Here is a 22582-nt window from a genome sequence, read left to right as displayed (position 1 = left end):
TGGTCATTTAATTTTTAAGTATCACACTAGTACTTTTCAGCTGCAGTATCTTCAGTCTGAGATAAGCAGTCTTCTTCACAATGTATTTTTAACATCCTCACGCTCAATTTAAGACAAAGCAATTTTAATACTAGGTGCACACCACATGCCCTTGCTGCAAACTGCTTTTCTTGACAAGTTATGAAGTAGTTCAAGGAGGTATGGTTAAGGCTGTATTACTGAATGGTGCTGGTAAATACTACATAATTTTTTGTCATGTTGCAACCTTTGTTTCCAATTTAGTGGCTGCTGCTATGGAATCAAACAGCAACAATGACAACATTATTAGGTTTTTTTTTTTTTTAAAACTATGATTTAGTAGCAATTGAGGTTCCCCAATTTTAACCCCTTGGCAGCAAGATCCACGTTCCCTCATTTGCACATTAGCACCTAAGTGTCAAGGGGTAAAATAACCAGCACAAAAGATACTGCACTTCTGATTGTAGCATTTGGCAGAACTGAAAGGAAAGGAAGTTGTGCTACATGTTGAAGGGATTGTGGGCAACAGAAAGAAGACACCAGAAGATAAAATGTCACATGAAGTCTTCATAGTCTTGTACATAGCCTCCATCATAACCACCATAATCTGCCAGATCATCTTTCATGGTGGCCTTTAATCCCCCTCCAGGAACCACGCCTTTCTTCTTCTTTTTGGCTTTGCTTTGCTAAAGATGAGAAAGAGTTATTTCAAGAGACTTTATCTGCTATGGACATTTTATCTGATACAGCAACCCTCATAGAAATATCAAAAGCATCTGGTCCCAGAAGAAACCTTAATTCTTTAAGGGAGAGCTCAAGCCTAATTTATAGCAGTTTCTATTAATATTGAGAAGAGAAATTCGAACATGTCTATAAACAAAAGGACAGTATTGGCACCCATACTCCTGTTCTATTCCAACTTAAATGGTATTGGTAGTGCTTGACTTTTATGTTTTTGACAGACCCCTATTATATTTGAGAATTTTCTCACAACCCCATCCTAACATAATACTTGTTTCCCTGCACAGCTTGTCCTTACCTTTTCTTGCTTCTGTTTTTCACTGCAAAGCACAGTCAATGAATTGGTAATCTTTTTCAAGTCATCAATTTCCACTATTAAAAAAAAAAAAGACACTGATCTTCAAGTTTTAAGCATTTTGAAAACTAAAGCAAAATAGATATCCTTCCAAAAATGTTTTGAGAAGCCTAATTTGTCCATCAAGTAACCCTGAAAATGACTGAACTTTTAAAAATATAAGGTGGTTAGGGAATCAAGAGTTTATGGCTCAGCTCAAGGTAGAACTACTTAAAAATGGTGAATTCAGTAACAAAAATTCCACTTTATAATGACCTACAACAACATACTATTGCTCAATCATACAGAAACTAAAAGTGACTTAATATTGCACAGTACTCTCCCTTCTATCTTTCCTTCAGTCTAAACAGATGGATAACCATGCACTTCCTAACTGCTCATTGAGCATCAAGGATGTGTTAAGATTTCTTGAACCTGCAGAAGAAAACCCCATACCCCTAGGGGGACTCCATTTTCTATCACAGAATTAGAATGAAAACTGATTTATCTCAGTGTGCTATAAGGTGACAAGCCTGTTAAGTGGTGAACATACCTTCCCATCCTTTTAAAAACATGAAGCCAGAAAGATATCTAGCTTTTAGCTATCAGAAAATGTTCAGTTTGGGATACAGAACCTCCCAAAATAGGAAAATTAGTACAGCAGAATGAAATACCAACTCTGGTTACTTCACTGATTAATTTTAGAAGCCCCAGCTTACTGATCATTTCTCAAAGAAAACCCAATTTATAATTCATTATATAGGATTCCTTTTTTTCAAACAGCAAATACTAGCAAAACCAGTCCTTTCCACATTACTACTGCATGACCCATAGCTGTCACTCTGAAAGGTATGACTCCTTTGGGTGTGACATCAGAGCAGCATCCCAGAGGATGGGTGCCAGCTCTATTAAGTATTTTGTCTTAAGCTTCCAAACACTGGAAGTCTCTCACTCACCTGAAAATCCTGAAAGCCCAGAGGCCATTTCCCCCAAAAGATACCTCCCTTTCAAGAAATAAAAAAATTTACTCAGTTGCTTTGCTGGCAAGCCCAGATGTCTCTTTGGGACACCAGTGAAGGCAGCCTATCCCCGCCCACACACATCCAAAAAAACCCAACACTCACACTAACTGTACATGTAGAACAAAAGAAGCAAACCCCCAAGTTTCTACAACAGAATTAAAAAAAAAAAATCCCCCCATCCCTGCTTCTCCCTGAGTATAATTTCACTTAAAATCTACCCACAGGGGCTAGAAATGAGAATTACTTACATGAAATACACACATCTCGAACTAAGGCTTCCAAAAAACTGGCATAATATAGTGACTTTTCATATTGGGTAATTTTATCTTTTAGTAACTTTCCAAACTCTGTGAAATCATCTCTTGAAGATGGGTTCATAGCATCTATTCCATAAACTGTACTGTTAACACCTGTAGAAGAGAAGAAACACTAGGAATATCAGAAAGTTTTGTTTCATTCTAAAACAGATTCTTAATCTAGACCCATTGAAGCCCTTGGACAGAATCTGGGAGTGGAGTATAGTGGGGAGCATGCCCTATGAATCTGAATGAGAGAAATAAATTTACATTTTGATTTTCACTTATAGAGACCATAAATAATTTCATATCACATTATAGTTTTAGCAGATATCTTGAATACTGTATGGTCATTACCTTCAAAAAAACCTTTTTTTATTAGATTTGCCACTGGATCTTATTAATAAAAAAGCATACACAGGCCGGGAGTGCAACTCAGTGGTAGAGGACCTAATATGCAGGAGGCCCTGGGTTCAATCCCCAATACAAGGGGTATTATATAATAAAAAAATTATACAATTTTAATAAAATTAAAATTGTGTAATAAAATAAAACTAATAAAAAATAAATTCTGTAATAAATTCATTATTTTAGTATTTTGATATCTATTTTCAATTATAGGTTTCCTTTGTAAATAAAATTCTATGCATTTATTGTATTCATTTGAAAATATTATGCTACAAAAGGGCCCATAAATTCACCAAGCTGCCAAAGAATCCCATGGCACAAAAAGGATGTTCTTAAAGGTCTGTCCAAAAGTTCAGCCACAGCAAAGTATGGAAAGGGGGAAAAAAACGTAAGAAACAAAGATGGAGCCTTAATACCTAGTCAAATCCAAAAACTAAGCAGAGGTATGCCATGTGTTAAATCCCAACAGAAAAATTAATCTGACCTAAAAGAATTATAGGCTAAATGACAGTATGATTCTGTATCCTTCTCAAGGGCAAGAGTAAATTAGTTGTTAAAATCATGTATTGAGTATTTTAGTATGAGAAACACAACAGTAAAATTCTATTAATTAAACAATGACTGTATATGGATGCATATAATTTTACTTTTTAATCTGTAATTGGTATTCCACACTAGGCTTTATAAGAGCACAATGCATAAACCCACCTCTTTAATAAGCATATGGGCAGCTTTTAACATCCTATGTAGACATGAAATAAGGGCCCAGTGCCCTCTATAATTAGATGAGTACTTTTAGGACTTGCCAAGCAGCATATAGGAGCGTCTTTGGCAGCCACTTTTTTTTTTTTTTTTTTGGATGATGATGGGGATCAAACTAAGGCCCTTTCATACACTAGGCAAGTACTCTACTACTGAGTTATGTCCCTAGCCTGGCCCGGCCCAGCCCAGCCCATAGTCACACTTGAGATTGCTAAAGACTGACTGAGAAATGAGGTCATAGATCTCTATAAAGGGAATGATCACTGCAATCGTCCCCTGATGCACTTGAGAAAAGGACTGGCAAAAACCCAGGTCAACTAGAGCCTTCTTGGTTATAGATTTCAGTTTCAATGTTACTTAACTGATTTAACAGGATCTTCTAGTCTGAAAAGTACTCAATACCTAACAACAAACTTGGTGTACCCCTGTCATATGAATCTCCCCTGAAACACACCAAATGTATAGGATCCTGAACCACAGCTGCAGGCATGATTCACAGAAATGGTGGCCCCTGAAAGAAAGGGCATGGTGAAGGCCAAGGAAGAGAGGACCACACAAAGAAACAACTGAGTACAAGAAGGCACAAAGATGAATGTCACATGGACTGTCATCCTATTACCTACTACACAAGTCTTGTCTTGGCCCAGAATAGCACTATAAGCACTATAAGTTCTATAAGCACTATAATAGCACTGTAAGCACTATAATAGCATTGTAAGCACTATAAGCACTACAATAGCACTGTAAGTTCACTACTTAAATTTCAAAGTTACAGACCTCAAAAAAAAAAAAAAAAAAGTTACAGACCTCAGACTTCATTCAAGTTTCACCCAGCTGATACATGCTAGGCAATGATGTACTTTATTTAGATCCAATGACAACTTAATCTTTTAATATACTACAAACAGTTACTCAAAAATCTGAACATGTACGTCCTTCACACTTGCCTTCAAGTAATGAAATCTCAAAACTGCTTTCCAATATCTAAATTTGACAGGATCATGTTAAAAAAAAATTTCCAAAGACTTAAAAAATGATGTTTGCCAGGAGCAGGGGCACACATCTGTAATCCCAACAGCTCAGGAGGCTGTGGTAGGAGAATAGCAAGTTCAAACCAGCTTCAGCAACTTAAGGAGACCCTGTCTCAAAACAGAAAATAATAAGGGCTGGAGAGGTGGCTTAGTATTTATGTGCCCCTGGGTTCAATCCCCAGTACCAAAAGTCAGTTCAGTGATGGGGCTTTGCCTAACATGTGCAAGGTCCTGGGTTTGCTCTTCAGCACCACAAAAAAAAAAAAAAAAAGGCAAAATTGAACTTTCACAACTTAAAAGACTCCTAGAGTTTTCAGCTACAATAATTCAGTATTGCACTAAAATCACACACCCATCTTACCAAAAGTTTCTTTAGCTAATTCAAGATCTGACTCTTCCTGTAATTTCTTAAGCCGCAGTTTATCTGCTAATTGTTCTTCTGGTGTTAGCACTTTAGGTTCTTCAGGTTCTTCTAACTGAAATGAAACAGAAGTTTTAAAAGGGCTGTGATTATGATGGACCCAGTATAATTCTATAGTGTATGAATTTTTTTATAAGTACTTACAATTATAAATAAGCAAGCATTTATAAAGTGATGACTATATTTCAGACATTCTTCTAAACACTTTAGATATTCTTATCCCAATTACATAGGAAAAAAACTCCAGAAGCAGAGATAACAGACAGTAACACAGCTAGTAATGTTAACAGAGGTAAGATTTGAACCCAGGAACACTAGGATTATTCCTATTGCCTTTTTTAAAAACAAGGAATTTGGGGCTGGGGATGTGGCTCAAGTGGTAGTGCGCTCGCCTGGCATGCGTGCGGCCCAGGTTCGATCCTCAGTACCACATATAAACAAAGATATTGTGTCTGCTGAAAAAACTAAAAAATAATAAAAAAAATTCTCTCTCTTGTCTCAGCATTTCTCTCTTTTAAAAAAATAAAATAAATAAATAAAACAAAAACAAGGAATTAAAATTGTAGGCAAGAGAAAAATGTACTCTCATATACTGTTATTACTATATTGGAACAACCTTTCTAAGGGCAACTTAAAATATTTATCAAGTCTTAAAATTCTTTAATATGCTTTAATTAAGTAATTCCATTTCCAGGTATTTAGCTTAAGAAGTCTAAGATGCACATATTTATTTAAGCCACTGAAATTATTATTTATAATTACAAGTCAATTCAGAGACCACCTAAAATGTCCAACAACAATACTAATAGCCATTAAGAACACATTTTCTTTGAAGCATCTGAAAACATTATTTTTGCCAGGTATGGTGGCGTATGCCTGTAAAACTAGCAACTCAAGAAGGCTGAGGCAGGAAGATCTCAAGTTTAAAGAAGCCACCTTTGGCAATTTGGCAAGATTAAAAAAGGGTTGGGGATATAGCTCAGTGATAGAGCATCTCTGGGTTCAATTTCCAGTATCTCACACACATTTCATTTTTTTTTAAATTAAGGTTTCTTCATATTAGAGACTAATATAAAAATATAACAGTATAATTCTAACTTAGATGACCAGGAAAGAGTCAATCAATACAACTCCTTAGACCGAGTTTTAAGATTCAATTGCTTATACTGATCAGAGAAACATATACAGGTATTACAACAATACATGGAGGGCAATTTGGAAATACTTGTGAGACAAATGTACCCATGGGGCTGGGAATGTGGCTCAAGTGGTAGCATGCTCGCCTGGCATGCGCGGGGCGCTGGGTTCGATCCTCAGTACCACATAAAAATAAAATAAAGATGTTGTGTCCGCCAAGAACTAAAAAAAAATAAATATTAAAAAAAATGTACCCATTACCTAGCATTCCCATCTTTGGAAATTTATTCTACAAACATGGATACACGTGTTAGAAGTAACAATATGTAATGGTTAGTCACTGAAGTATTATTTATCAAAGACAGGATCGACAAATCTAACTGACCATCAATGGGGAACTGGTAAAATAAATTAATGGTACGTCCAGATAATGGAATGCTACATAGCTACCAAAAAACTGATTTAGAATAAACCAGAAATTAATGAAAACAGTTTCCACAGGCAGTTATAGGGAAAAGGGAGAGGAGAGGAATGGATATTTGAGATCTTCCTCCCCTGTATGATTGACACTGTATATATTTTCAGTATACAATCTGATATATACATTGTGAAATGACTAAATCAAGCTGGTCAGTAGAATATTTGTCACTTCACATACTTATATTTTTGCATGATGAAAACATTAAAGGGCTGGGGTGTAGTTTGTGGTAGCACTAAGCATGAGGCCCTGAGTTCAATCTCCAGTACCACAAAAAGTAATTAATTAAAAAAAACCTGATCTGGGCTGGGGTTATGGCTCAGCGGTAGAGCACTGGCCTAGTGCAGGTGAGGCCCTGGGTTCGATCCTCAGCACCACATAAAAACAAATAAAACAAAGGTATTGTCCAATTACAACTAAAAAATATTTAAAAAAAAAAACTGATCTACTTTCTTCAATTTGAAATGTTTCTGAGTATGCCACTTTTATATAGCTTTAATTTCTGAAAAAAACAAAGTTGAATACAAAAGAGAAAAGTGGGACTCAGTAGCACACACCTGTAATCCCAGCTACTCCTCAACAGTTTAAGTGAGACACTGTCAAAACAAAAAAGGGGTGGGGGGCAGGGAGAGGGCTAGAGTTGCAGCACAGAACCAAGGATCTGGTTCCCAGGACTGGTGGGTGAGGCAGAGGTTGTGACACTGTATTGATTAAAACATAATGAATCTACAAATGAGTTTGAGTTTACAAAAACCTGTTACTGCCTCTCATCTTTCACTGACATTACATTCCCTCTTCTTATTCTGAAAATTGGTAATTAGAGGATTAAGTTTTTAACTCTGCCTTTCTAATACAAACCATATTCAAAGTATCCAAATAACAAATAGAAAAAAGAGCCAGCCAATAAACAGAAAAGTCACCATTATGAGAAACATCATTCTGCAATCCCTAATTAAATAATTAGGCAATGATCATCAAAAACATTATAACTGGGTGAGAGGTTGATGTGATTTTGGATTACCCATAAAAGGAAAGACAGAAGCATCAGGATGTTAACATTTTAATCCAGTGACCAATTTTAGCATCAGTAACACAGGAGAGATGACTCCTGATGTGTTATAGTATGAAACATACAGCATTACTTCCAAAGTAGTCCAGCTTAAAATATCAAATATGAATCTAACCAAAATTTTATACTCAACTGCCAAATTGAAGAAACTAAAATTATGAGTAAGTAATCAGATAAATATATATAGAAAGGGGGATGTTCAATAAGACAATTAGCCTGGTCTCTTCAACAAGTTAATGAAGAGAAAGAGAAAGGAAGTGGAGAAGGGAGAGGGACAGAAAAAGAGAGATACTCTAAGAGACTTGTGATACATTAACAACCAAATGCAATGCATGATCCTTATTTGAGCAGACCATACCTAAAAGACATGATAATCAGAAATTTGTATGTAAATAGGATACTAGATTATGTTTAAAAATTACTGTTCATTTTTTAGGTGAGATATGATTGTAATCGTATTAGAAATATCCGTTTTCAGAAATGTGTACTGAACTAAAGACAAAATGCATAAAGTTTATTATTGTATTTTAGCGAGACAAAAATAGTTGAAGCAAATTTGGCAATATAATGACAAATTTAGGTGCTACATATTACTCATTATTCTATTTTCTCTACTTTTTATGTTTGAAAATATTCTTAATAAAAAGTCAAGGAAAAGAATAAAGCTTTCTATGATCTGTATGAAAGGATCTTTATGGTATATCAAATAAAAAGGTGTCTGGGCATGGCAGTACACACCTGTACTCCCAGCAACTTAGGAGAGTAGGCTGAGGCGGGAGGATTGCAAGTTTAAGTCCAGGCTCAGCAACTCAGTGAAATCCTGTTTCAAAATAAAAAATAAAAAGAGCTGGGGGGTTGGGCACAGTGGCACACACCTCTAAACCCAGCTAGCTGGGGATGCTGAGGCAGGAGGATGAAAAGTTCAAAGCCAGCCTCAGCAAAAAGCAAGGTGCTAATAAGCAACTTCAGACTCTGTCTCTAAATAAAATACAAAGTAGGGCTGGGGATGTGGCTCAATGGTCAAGTGCCCCTGAGTTCAATACCCAGTACCAAGGGAAAAAAGGGGAGGTGGGGAGAAAAAAAATGGCTCAGTGGTTAAGTGCTTCTGGGTTCCATCCTCAGTATCAAATTAAAAAAAAAAAAGAAAATGTAGTTATATCCAGACACATCAAGTTCATAAAGATACCTAGAAGAGATAAGAAAGCCTTACTGTGGGATAGAGGAAAATATACAGTATAAAAGAGTTAAACTATCTTGATTTTTGAATTCTGTAAATGTACTTTCTATTCAAAAAGCAAATTAATACAATATTACTGATCTTGTTCCAAATAATCAAGAACAAAAATATTTATATAGTGTATGACACAGAAATGAATGCTTTCTGTATTTTACTCAGTATGTACACCACAAATAATCATGACTAGAAAGAACTGCAAACATTGACAAAAAAAATCACTGGCTGTGGTTACTGTGCAATTGTGACTGTTCCTGAAATACATACAGCATCTGGATTCTATTTTTGCAAAAACCACATATCAATTTGTTTTGGGATTTACCTTGCTATATAAGCTATATAAGTATCCATTTATTTACATTCTTCACAGGGCCCTTCAAATCAAATTGTCTGTTAAACATTGTACCACTACTGATATTAGAATTCTGTATGTATTTTAGAAAATGAACAGTACTAACCCTCTTTTTAATTTCTTCTTGCCTTTTCTTCTGTTGCCTTTCTTTCTCTTTTATCTTCTCTGCTATTTTTTTCTTTTCTGAAATTTTTATTTCTGAAAGAAATATTTTATTCATGATTATTAAGTACTTTGCAGTTCAAGGATGGGACAGATAAGATACTTAAATACTTTAAGAGACCAAACTTTTCCTAGCTTTCAGATTCATATGGTCATATTCTAGAAAATTAAAGTGGTAAAGTTCTGGAAGTCTTTTCCTCTCTAATCTGACCCATAAGATCAAACATCTCTACATATATTCCTACCACCCTTTAAGCAAGACCAACAGCATTCAAATAACTATAATGCTGCACTCCCTCTGCTCTCTCTTCATAGCCCAGCACTCAAAAAGAAAAAGAGGCGATATCTGATTACATTTGAGGAGACAAAGAAGAGATGCAGGAAAAAGAAAATAAAGAAGAAATAGAAGAATGCTTAGTTTCAATATACCAACAATTTTGTGAGCATTTTGTTATTTAAGCACTAAATGCCTACACCAAGATATAAAACCAAAAAAGGAAGAGCACTAGTGGCTCACCTGGTTTTACTTCTGCTTCCTCTTTTTTTTCTTCATCATCATCATCCCAGTTATCCTAAAGAAAAAAAAAATACATATTTATATACACATATATGTTCCACGAGGCCTTTATTATCAACTTGTCTAACTCTATGGAGACAAACTTTTGGGTTTTGTTAATGCATTACATAATAAATTAATGTAGGAAGAACTGACACCTTTAAATACCTGAGCTCCCTAAAAAAGGGCTCTTCCCAATTGTTTGAGTCCACTTTTTTATTTTTTAAGAGAGTTGGAAAGTTTCCAAGAGGTTTTATACATTTCTCTGTAGGTTTTTCCTAAGTATTTCATAAGGTCCTGAACTGCTTTTGTAAATAGGGTTTTTCTCTCCAGTTATATTCTCTAACTGGTTATTTTTATACAGAAATACCTACTGATATTTTTATGTTAATTTCATTATCTTACTGAATTCATTTATCACTTACACTGGGTGACACACAACTGTAATTCCAGCTATTTAGAGGTTCTAAATTTTACTTTCTACATTAGTTTTAAAATTGACTTGGGAGGCTAATGCAGAAGGATTCTAAGTTCAAGGACAACCTGTACAACATAGAGAGACTGTGTCTCAAAATACAAAATTTAAAAGAGCATGCCTATAATACCAGCTACAAAGGAGGCTGAAGAGGACAATTCCAAGTTCAAGGCTAGCTTTAGCAATTTAGTAAGATCCTATCTCAAAATGAAATAGTGGGGGCTGGGTTGTGGCTCAGCAGTAGAGCACTCGCCTAGCATGTGCAAGGCCCTGGGTTCAATCCTCAGCACCACATAAAAATAAATAAAAGAAAAATACTGTGTCCAACAACAACTGAAAAATATTTTTAAAAAAATGAAATAAGGGCTGGGGATGTAGCTCAGCAGTGGAGAGTTTGTGTAGCATGTGTAAGGCTCTAGGATGGAACCCAATACTACAAAAAAAAAAAAAAAAAAAGTTAGATTTATAATAGATTCTTTAGGGATTTTCTAAGATAGGTGGAACACTCTAATCTGAATATCTGAAATCTGCAGTGCTCCAAAATTCAGAACTTTGTTTAAAATTACCTTCAGGCTATGTGTAAAAGGTATATATAAAACATAAAGGGAAAAAAAAGAATTTTACATTTAAACTCATATTTGCAAAAATTTCAAATTCTGAAATAACACCCAAAACCAAAACACTTCTGATCCCAAGCATTTCAAATAAGGATACCCAACCTGTACTACCACATCATCTGCAAACAAGACAGCTGGACTACTTTTTATACCAATTATTCTACCTCCACAATTGATTTATCTAATGGCAATAGCTAAACCTCTAAGTACAATGCTGTATAGATAATGAGCATCCTTGCCGCCTTCCTCTTTCTCTTCTTAATAAAACTGCCTATGGATCTTCCCCATGGAGCCCTATGCTATACATGCTACCAAGTTTATGCAATAAATTTATCAATCATTTAATTTATTATCTCTGAATTTTGGTCTGCTAAGAAGTCTTATACCAAAGAATTCACTAATATTTTCTTCTAGAATATATAGGGTTTCATTAGTTTTTCATTTAGATTTCTGACCCATTTAGAGTTTTTTACTTGTATGGTATAAAGCATGGGTCTATTATCTATTTCTCCAAATACCTAGTCAGTTGTCACAGCATCATTTACTAAAAACCCTTCTTTGCCACATGATTTACCGTATACTTAATTTCCTTATGTACTTGGAATACTTCTGGGCTTTCTATCTTGTGCTACTGTTATACTGTCTCTTCATATATCAGCACCACACTGTTTTAATTACAGAGCTTTTATGGTATGCTTTAATGTCCACTAGTGCTAGTTCTCCCATGTAGTTTTTTTAATGCTTTCCTGACGATTCTTGCATGTTTGTTTTTCATATGGACCTTTATATCAACTTATCTAACTACATTAAAAAAAGCTTTATTAGTAATTAAAATACAAGACAACCAAACCAAAATAACCTTAAAAAGTCATTTGCACCAGGCATGGTGGTGTGCGCCTGTAATCTCAGCAACTCCCAGGCTCAGGAAGCTGAGACAGCAGGATCACAAGTTCGAGGCCAGTCTTGGTAATTTAGCAAGTCTTTGGTAACAGTGAGACCCTGTCTCAAAAACATAAAATATAATGGGCTTGGATATGGCTCAGTGGAAGAAAACCTCTGTGTCCCCCCCGCAAAAAAATGATTTGCAGTTGATTTAAATAGAAGATTGAAAGAAACTTTAGCAAATGTAAAAAGTATCCCGTACTCTAGCTGATGGGTCATTTATTTCAAGCAATATTCCATACAATACAACGCTGACTAATGAAATAAATCTATATACTAAGCCTGGGTTTAATGAAGAGTCATGACCTGGTTAAATGTTTATGGATTCCACTCCCAAACTTGGGCAGGCACTCAGATCTACATTCTGTCTTCCCTATGCCTAACTCAATCACTGAGCTAAATATAAACAAATTCTCACAGAAACAAAAAAAGAATCATGAAATTCATTTGAAAAAGTAAAAGACCCAGAATAGTCAAAGCAATCCTTAGCAAGAAGAGTGAAGTAGGAAACATCACAATACCAGACCTTAAACTATTCTGCAATCTTTGTAATGTTTTGAACAACCAGACCTTAAACTATACTACAAAGCTACAGTAACAAAAACGCTCTGGTATTGGCACCAAAATAGACATGTAGACCAATGGTACACAATAGAGCACACAGAGACAAACCTACATTTAGAGAAATGTAAATCAAAACTACTCTAAGGCAAGGATGTAGGGGAAAAGGTACACTGATTCATTGCTAGTGGGACTGCAAAATGGTGCAACCACTTTGCAAAGCTGTATGGAGACTCCTTAGAAAACTTGGAATGGAACCACCATTTTACCCAGTTATCCTACTCTTCGTTCTATACCCAAAGAACTTAAAATCAACATACTAACAGCAAAGCAGCCACATCAATGTTTATAGCTGCTCAATTCACAATAGCCAAACTGTGGAACCAATCTCGATGCCCTTTAATAGATAAATGGATAAAGAAACTGTGATATACATACACAATGGAATATTCCTCAGCCTTAAAGAAGAATGAAATTATGGCATTTACAGGTAAATGGATGGAGTTAGAGAACATGCTAAGTGAAGTAAGCCAATCCCCAAAAACCAAGGGCCAAATGTTTTCTCTGATAAATGGACACTGATCCATAGGGAGTGGTGGGTGGGGAGGGGGGAGGGGGGAGGGAAGAATGGAGGAACTTTGGATTAGGCAGAGGGAACAAAGAGGAGAGGGGGTGAGGAGGAGAGATGGTGGAATGAGACGGACATTATTACCCTATGTATGGGTATGATTGCACAAATAGTGTAACTCTACATCATGTTCAACCAGAGCAATGAAAAGTTGTGCTCCGCTTATGAAAAAAAAATAAATAAATAAAAACAAATTATCAAACATTTTTCTGGTCTAGGGATATAGCTCAGAGCACTTGCCTAACAAGCATGAATTCCCTGGGGGAAAGGCAGGGGTTAATCCCTAGTACCATAAAGAAAGAAAGAAAGAAAGATAAAGGACCCGCAATTTCCTAAAGGCTCCACAGAATTTAGAAGATTCTAATTTAAAAGGAATAGATGGGGCTGGGGTTGTGGTTCAGTGGCAGAGCACTCATCTAGAATGTACGCGGCCCTAGGTTCAGCACTGGGTTTGATCCTCAGCACCACATAAAAATAAGGGTATTGTGTCAAACGATAACTAAAAAATAAATATTTAAGGGCTGGGGTTGTGGCTCAGTGGTAGAGCACTTGACTACCATGTGTGGGGTGTTAGGTTTGATTCTCAGCACCACATAAAAATAAAATAAAGGTATTGCGTGTCCAACTACAACTAAAACACAAAATAAAATATTTTAAATAAATAAAGGAATAGATACATGAGCTGGGGATATAGCTTAATTGGTAGAGTGCTTGCCTCGTATGCACAAGGCTCAGCAACACAAAACAAATAAACAAAATAAAAGGAATAGGTAACCCCGTCATTAAAGAGGGCTTTAATTTATATGTAGCCTAGACACTGTCCTGGCAACTACCAAGCCACACTGAAATGCCATTTGAAGCTGATCTACAGAACAGCAGATGCAAAGCAGGAGGCCCTGATGCTACTAGAAGATGCAAAGGCTAACTAGGCTAACTATTGTGCCACAACTATGACACCAAGCTTCTGGTTTTATAAGCAAAACAGATCATAAATGTTTATCAGTCTAGGTATATAAACAAACTGAATCTTGATTCTTAATAACATTCTGTAAGTCCAACAAAGAAATAAAAAATCCAACACCCTAAGACTGTCATGGGGGGTAAAAGCTGAGTGGGAAAAATCTTATATAAAAAGTACACATTTTGGGGGGTGGGGTATGGGGGATTGAATTTAGGGGTACTCGGTCACATCCCCAGCCCAATTTCGTATTTTATTTAGAGACAGAGTTGCACTGAGTTGCTTAGTGCCTTGCTTTTGCTAAGGCTGGCTTTGAACTCTCAATTCTCCTGCCTCAGTCTCCCAAGTCAAAAAGTAAACATATTTTTATAGTCATCTTACCTTGGTAATTTAATGCAGGGTTTACAGTTTTAACAGACCGAGTGTAGTTGAGTGCCCCTGAGTTCAATCCCTGGTACCCAAACAAATAAAAAATAACACTGCAGTTCAAAAAGAACCAAAGAGCTAGAAGTTAACTACTAAGTGTTTTTGTTGTTGGTTTAATCTTCACAGAAGATAGAAAGACTGGATCTGTGATATGCTGCTTAAGCAGTGCTTCAGAAAGAAGCACCATATATTCACTTCCAGGAAAGTACAAATTTACACTATCACTATTTTCACTATTATAAGGGTATAAGGGTATTGTGTCAAATGATAACTAAAAAATAAATATTTAAGGGCTGGGAAAGGGCCCTGCGCAGTGGCACATGCCTATAATCCCAGTTGACACAGCAGGATTGCAAGTTCAAAGCCAGCCTCGGGAAAAGCAAGGTGCTAAGCAACTCTGAGACCCTATCTTTAAATAAGATACAAAATAGGGCTGGGGATCTGGCTCAGTGAAGTGCCCCTCAGTTCAATTCCCGGTACAAAAAAAAAAAAAAGAAAAGAAAGCATTTACTGAGTGCTCTCTTTGTACCAGACTCTGTGCAAAGAGCAATAACAATGGTTAATCCTCAACATTATTTTGGGAAGCAAGGTGGCATCATCCCCATTCTGCACATAAATGAACTGAGGCCCAGGGATAGCTATCCCAGACTCAGTGAAAAACAATGAAGAGACCTGCTCTGAATGGACCAAAGTTCCTTCAAGTATCATAGTGAATGTAATTGCTTCTTTGCATCCTGAAATACAAAATGCCAACCAGGGAATTAAGTCCCTCCCCACCCAAATCCATTCTTTCAGTTAGTTCTAGAATAAACTCCCATAGAATCACAGTGAATCTCATTTAAAAAAAAGTGTGTGGGGGAGTCATAGCCAGGCATGGTGGTACATACCTATTATTCCAGCAGCTTGGGAGACTGAGTCAGGAGGATCACAAGTTTAAGACCAGTCTCAGCAACTTAGCAAGCAACTCGAAATTTTAAAAGGACTGGAGATGTAGTCCAGTGGTAAATCACCCCTGGCTTAAATATCCAGTACCCCCACTCCCACTCCTAAAAAAAATTTACAGTTCATACTGAGTTATAGTTATGTCAATTAGCCACTTCAAACCTCAAATTGCTTATAGTGGTTTTCTGTGAATTTTAAGAAATTGGTCTAGAATCCTCTGATAATAAGAAGCCAAAGGGAGAAGTACCTCTGAAAATAAGGGATTCCATCACAATACCTTCAACATAGAGTAACATTTCTGTTCAATGCTGATGCTCTTTGGTGCCCATTCCCAGCAAAACATCATCTCTAGCCTACTCATATCAATGCTCCTCATTCCTACCAACTCTCTGTCCCATCTCTATCATGCCCCTGGTTTCCCCATCAAAGGATGAACCTTACCCTAGACACCCATCAATGCAGACATAATGAGGTTACCTGGAAACTCCTCATTCCATCACAGAATGGATTTTAGTAGCAAAAGGAGCTCCTATCACAAATCCTGGGAAGTCATGACAATTGTTCCTCAGTTCTTTAAAGGACCACCATGAAAAGCAAGCCTTGCCTGTCATCCTCACACCAAAATCCTTTCAATAAGTCTGCTCTAAAATCACTACCAAACAAGCATCAAGTCCCTAAAGAAGAGAGCATAGTAATCTCAGCAAAAAAGAGGCAGGTTGTATTTGCAAATAATTGTAATCTTCATGATTATATAGATTATATATAAGATTACGTTAATTTCCCCAAGAACTGAAAATCTTTATTTCCTTAATTATGATATTAGCAAGTACTTGAAACCTACGGCACAATGTTTGCAACAATGCTTGAAAAATTTTTGCCCAACTTCCTGTGAATATTACAACTTTGTAAATGCGGACCAAAAAAAAAAAAAAAAAAAAAAAGATAAAATGCAAAAAGGGTTCCTAGAGAAAGACTTAAGTTTAACACTTAAAATTGGGAGTAAGTCTACAACTCACCTCAAAAGAACCCTAAATGGTTATTTGGTAAAAAATCCCTTCCCTGGGCTGGGATGTAGCTTGGTAGTAGAGTGCTTTCCTATCATATACTAGGCCCTAGGTTCAATTCTCAATACCATAAAAAACAAACAAAAAATGTCCTTCCCAAATATTTTTGGTAAATAATATATTTCCCAATTATGATATCCAGTTTATTTTCAAAAGAATCATCTAGAAAGAGGTGTGGTGGTATCTGCTTGTTTGTAGTCACAGTGACCCTGGAAGCTCAGGCATAAGAATTGACAAGTTTGATACCAGTGTGAGTACCTCAGCAAGACCCTGTCTTTAAATAAAAAAGGACTCAGAACCAAGCATGGTGGTGTAAGCCTATAATCCCAGTGGCTCAGGAGGCTGAGGAAGGAGGACTGAGAGTTCAAAACCAGCCTTAGCAAAAGTGTGGCGCTAAACAATTCAATGAGACCCTGTCTCTAAATAAAATAGGGCTGGGGATGTGGCTCAGTGGTTGATTGCCCCTGAGTTCAATCCCCAGTACCAAAAAAGGGGGGGGGGGGCGGGGACAAAGAAAAGGACTGGTGATGTAGTTCAGTGGTAAAGGATTTCCAGTACCAAAAAATAAGTAAATTTTTAAGAAATTTTAAAAGGGCTGGGGATGTAGTCGGTTAGTAGAGTAGCCCTGGGTTAAATCTCCAGTCCTGGGGGAAGAGTGATATCACCTATGCTGCTCTCCTAAAATGGTTAGCTTCTTTTCAATAGAGCCTGTTTATAAATTCCTTGCTCATCTATACTCTTGCCCTGCAGATTTGGACTTTCTCTCTAAAAGAAATGGCTGCTTTTCAAGTTTAAAACCTTCTTCCAAATGAATATGACTATTAAAAACAAAACAGGAAAAATTTAAACACTATTTTCTTTTTATTTCTAACAATGCAGCCAGCAGTTGGCTGGTACTGCCATTTTTATAATATGCAACTACAGAATGTCACATGCAATGAGAGAACACATTTAGGGCTGAAAATGTTTTCCAACTTAAGCAAGATATATTTATAGATTGTCAAATAAGAGTAGCTTTAAAAGAGTAGTAAAATTGTTTTGCCTCACAGCAACAGCCCAGGAGCTAACATATTCTTTTCTTTTTTTCTTTAAATACGTGGTATAGATATGGTATAATATCTTGCTGGGAAAAAAGCTGTTTCTTGGTGTTCTGTAAGTCTTGTGGGTTTTGTTCTGTGAAGCCTCAGAACTCTGTAATGGGAGTCTGGCAAGGTTAGATATCCCGGCAAAGTTCAGTTTTTTTAAAAAACCTCAAGCCAGGCGTGGTAGCACATTCCTGTAATCCCAGCAGCTCAGGAGGTTGAGATAGGAGGACCACGAGTTCAAAGCCAGCCTCAGCAAAAGTGAGGTGCTAAGCAAATCAGTGAGACCCTGTCTCTAAATAAAATACAAACTAGGGCTGGCAATGTAACTCAGTGTTTGAGTGCCCCCGAGTTCAATTCCTGGTACAAAATAATAATAATAATAATAAGAAGAAGGCTCAAATCAAATCCTCTTCCAACATCTCAGAACTATGCTGATCTCTCAAGCTACTGTACCTACCTTAGTAAACTCTACTTCATTTAATTCAAGTTATCCATTAATTCTACTTTAAATTTTACTGGCTAAGCAAGGTCAAGATTAAGACACAAAACACTACACAAGGTTCTTATTTATTTTCAATGGTCCAGCGTGACATATACAACAGGTAAATATTTTCCAACAAAAAATGTTTCCTGCTGGTGTCGTGACACATGCCTGTAATCCCAGCAATTTGGGAAACTGAGGCAGAAGGATGGCAAGTTTGAGGCCACCCTCAGCAACTTAGTGAAACCCTGTCCCAAGATAAAAAATAAAAAGGGTTGGGGATATGACTCAGTGGTAAGTGCCCCTGGGTTCAATCCCCAGGACCCGCCAAAAAGAAAAAAGTTACACACACATAAACACCTCTCTTTAAGATATGAATTTTCTGATAAAACAGGTACTTTGAGTTTTTTTCCAATAACTTCACATTTCTCTACAATATGGATCCCATTCTTCAGAAATGATGTTTCCAATGCATGAAAAATGTCCTTACTCTGGTAGGTATAAATTATCAATCAGGAAGGGATCTTAACAGAAGGTGAACAAGTAAGACAAGCAGTTTTGAATTGAGTCAGTTCTTAAGGATCTCTCTTTTTTGGGGTACTAGGGATTGAATCCAAAGGTAATTTACCACTGAGCTAGATCCCAGTCCTTTTTATTTTTGAGACTGGATCTTGCTTAATTGCTGAGGCTGGCCTCAAACTTATAATTCTCCTGCTTCAGCCTCCTGAATAGCTGGGATTATAGGTGTGTGTCACCACACCCAGCTAGGATCTATCTATTTATTTGTTTGTATGTGGTGCTAAAGATCTAACCCAGTGCCTCACACATGCTAGGCAAGTGCTCTACCACTGAGCTAAAGCCCCAGCCCTAGGATCTCTTTTTAAGAAATTCTATAATACAGTAATAGAAGCAAATGCCTAAGACTGTTGAACACAACCAGAAGTTTCCTCAAAACAATGTCTACACATCCTTCGAATAAACCTTATTTCTAACCTGTTCTACTGATATGCTGGGAGACAATGGAGTAAAATCTGTGCTGTCCCTGCTTCCAGTGCTTTCTCAATCAACACACTCTATACATCATTTCAATAATGGGGAAGGAGCCCAGCCATATATGCCAAGTGAATGTTTTTTTTAAAAAAACATATTTTTAGTTGTTGATAGATATTTATTTATATGTATGTGGTGCTGAGAATCAAATGCAGTGCTTTACACATATTAGGCAAGTGCTCTACCACTGAGCTTCAACTCCAGCCCCACAAAGATACTAGATCTTAACACTCTAAGCATGTTTTCCATAGCCAAAAAAAAAAAAAAAAGACTAACTATAAGCCAAGTACCATAGCACTCATCTACAATCCCACCATCTGGGGAGAATGAGGCAAGAGGATCACAAGTTGAAGTTAACCTTGGCAATTTAGTAAGACCCTGCTCAAAAAAAAAACAAAACAAAACTGGGGATGTGGCTCTGTGGTCAAGTGCCCTGGGTTCAATCCCCAGTAATGCAGAAAGGAAAAAACAAAACAAAAAAAAATTAGACCACAACATGAAATGAGAATTTCATTTCAACGTAGGAATATAATAGAGTGTAATAAATTCAGCTTTCAACCTTCAAGATCAACTTCAAACTTTATATTATTAAAAAAAAAAAGGGTCTTTGGGCTTAGCAGTACTCTCCTTCCATATGCGAGGTCCTGGGTTCTATCCTCAGTACCATATAGAAATAAATTAAATAAAGGTATTGTGTCCAACTACAACTAAAAAATAAATATGAAAAAAAGTCATTTTATATATAAAAGAAATTCTGGACTGAAAAACTGGACACTTACAACTTGTAAATCTCCAAAACTGTCATCAAAATTATATTCATCAAGATAGGCTAGGGTTGTGGTTCAGTGGTAGAGTGCTTGCCTAGAATGTGTGAAGCACTAGGTTCAATTCTCGGCATCACATGTAAATAAAAGGTCCATCAACAACTAATAAAATATTTAAAAAATAAAAATAAAACTGAAACTCCTAGAAGAAAATACTAAAAAAATAAAACAGGTAAAGGACACATTTAAGTATCCTCAGTCAAAAAATAATACTGTTTGGCAAGCAAGGTGGCACACACACCTGTGATTCCAGCAGCTCAGAAGGCTGAGGCAGGAGAATCAAAGCCAGCCTCAGGAATTTAGTTGAGGTCCTAATAACTGAGCAAGACCCTATCTCAATAAATAAATAAATAAAATTAAAATTAAAAAAATAAAAAGGGCTGGGGGTGTGGCTCAGTGATTAAGTGCACCTGGTTCAATTCTGGTATCAAAAGTAAGCACTATTCATTTACTAACTCCTATGTTCACATGGCTCACATTATACCTGAAACTGTCTGATAAATTGGACATCTGTCTCAACAGACTCAAGCTCATAGTGATTTATCGGTCTTAAAATTTTCCAACACAAAAATAAAGATTTTTATAAGGCCCTTAGTTTATGACAAAGAGCACTAGGAGAGTAAAACATTCACTAGATTAATTAAAACAAACAAAAACAATCATTTTCCCTTTCACACAAAACTTCATCTTCACAAACCTAAGATTTTTTAAAAAGTTTGTAATTATAATCTTAAAATTCTGGACTTGCCCAGCATAATGGTGCAGGCCTATAATCCTAGCAACTAGGGAGGCAGAGGCAGGAGGATCACACATTTTAAGCCCAGCCTCAGCAACTTACCAAGACTTTGTCTCAAAATAAAAAATAAAAAGGGCTGGACATAGTTCAGAAGTAAAGCACCCCTAGGTTCAATCCCCAGTATAAAAAAAAAAAAGGAATGATTATGAACAAGACTCATTGCTACTTATAAAAATTTAAAAATTAAAAAAGTATGTAAGCCAGGTGCAGTGGCACACACCTCTAATCCCAGCAACTCAAGAGGCTGAGACAGGAGAATCAGGAGTTCAAAGTCAGGCTCAGCAAAAGTGAGGTGCTAAGCAACTCAGTGAGACCCTGTCTCTAAAATATAAAATAGGTCTGGGTATATGGCTCAGTGAGTTCAATTCCCGGGTGTCCCCGCCTCAAAAAAAAAAAAAAAAAAAAAAAAAAACAGCACATGAGATAGTATGATCTAAAACCGTATGATAATCCCCTGGAAGTTTTCAAACACAAACCACAAAGTGAATATGGTATAGATTCACAAAGCATAGGAGAAAGAAAAAATAAAACAAAAAATGCTGGCCCCTGGTCTACTACAACCACCAAATCGTCAATATTTTCTTAGGCCTCATTCATATACAGATGAAAGTATATCTATCAACTCTCCATTACTCATATTGCTGTGTGGACTACCTAGGTTTCTATCCACTAAATGATGTTATCTCTGTGCTCAGTTCATCCTTTTTACCACAGGGTGGGGGGAGGGAGAGCTAAAAGTTATTTTACTTTACTGTTTCTATTTGTCTGCTGTAGAAAGAAAAGTCGAATTTAAACCATAATATTCCACTCATCAAATCATTCGAACAAACTCTATATATGGGCCGTTAGTATCATAAGTGAGTTGCTGACCCTGGGAAGACCTGAGGTTGAAAAGGAAGGAGGGTTTCAATACTTTCCATATGGGATAAATCTCGGAGTTCAATCCCCAATTTGCCAGTCTCATTCCGGTAGTGGACTGCGAGGCTTGCACGTGGGCCAGTCCGACTGCTGCTGTCACCTCTCGTCGCCAGTTGGCGGGTGGGATCTAGGCCGGTGCGCGGACCCCCAAAGAAAGGTTGGCGCGCAGGCCGCCACCGCCCTCGACGAGTGAGTCCGGGAAGACAGGCTGCCGTCTCCAGCCCACATGGCCGGCATGCGAAGGGGAAGAGAACACTGCTAGCCCTACGCTCGCGCCCGGACACACGGCCCGCAGGCCCGGGCGGCGCCCCTGGGCCGAGAGTCGGCCCACCCGCCCGCCCGCCGGCGGCAACTCCACCCGCAACAGCTCCAGCCCTCTCTCGCGCTGTCGGGCGTCCCAGCCCGCACCCACCTTGACGTCCTCGTCCTCGTCCTCGCCTTCCCAGCGGTCCCCGCCGGCAGTGCCGCCGCCCCCCACCTTTCGCACCGGGTCTTCCACTGAGAACGTGTCCGCGTCTACGGAAAAGAGCGAGCCGTGTTAATGCCTGCCTCGGCGTGGGACCGGTGCCGGCCCGGACCCTGCCCCGGAAACTTCTGCTTACCCCAAGAGTCGGAGTCCCCCGCCGCTGCCGCCGCCGCTGCCGCCATCTCGAGCCGGGTGTGAGCGTGTGTGAGGGGGAGAGCTACGAAGAGTTAGCGCGGCGGAGGTGAGTCACTGGGCTTGCTCTCGTTGGCCCGCGCGGAGCAAGCTGGGACCGTGGCTGACTGTGCGCCGGGCCGAAGCCCCGCCCCCT

The 22582-nt window shown here is 37.7% G+C and overlaps 1 protein-coding gene across 1 annotated transcript; it reads right to left on the bottom strand.

Moving 5' to 3' along the window:
- Positions 1–296: 296 nt before the first annotated feature.
- On the bottom strand, positions 297–22539 carry Eif3j (eukaryotic translation initiation factor 3 subunit J). Its single transcript, XM_026391036.2, has 8 exons — positions 22391–22539; positions 22201–22304; positions 9983–10037; positions 9410–9501; positions 4974–5088; positions 2364–2525; positions 1058–1131; positions 297–704 (listed from the first exon to the last, which is right to left on the bottom strand). Exons 1-8 carry the CDS (start codon positions 22434–22436, stop codon positions 573–575), a joined length of 780 nt encoding a protein of 259 aa, XP_026246821.1. The 5' UTR covers positions 22437–22539; the 3' UTR covers positions 297–572.
- Between the last annotated feature and the right edge of the window lie 43 nt (positions 22540–22582).

The sequence above is a fragment of the Urocitellus parryii genome, chromosome 6, assembly GCF_045843805.1.
Source record: "Urocitellus parryii isolate mUroPar1 chromosome 6, mUroPar1.hap1, whole genome shotgun sequence".
NCBI lineage: Eukaryota > Metazoa > Chordata > Mammalia > Rodentia > Sciuridae > Urocitellus > Urocitellus parryii.
Note: the sequence above shows the minus strand (reverse complement) of the source record. Positions and strands in the feature narration are given on the sequence as shown.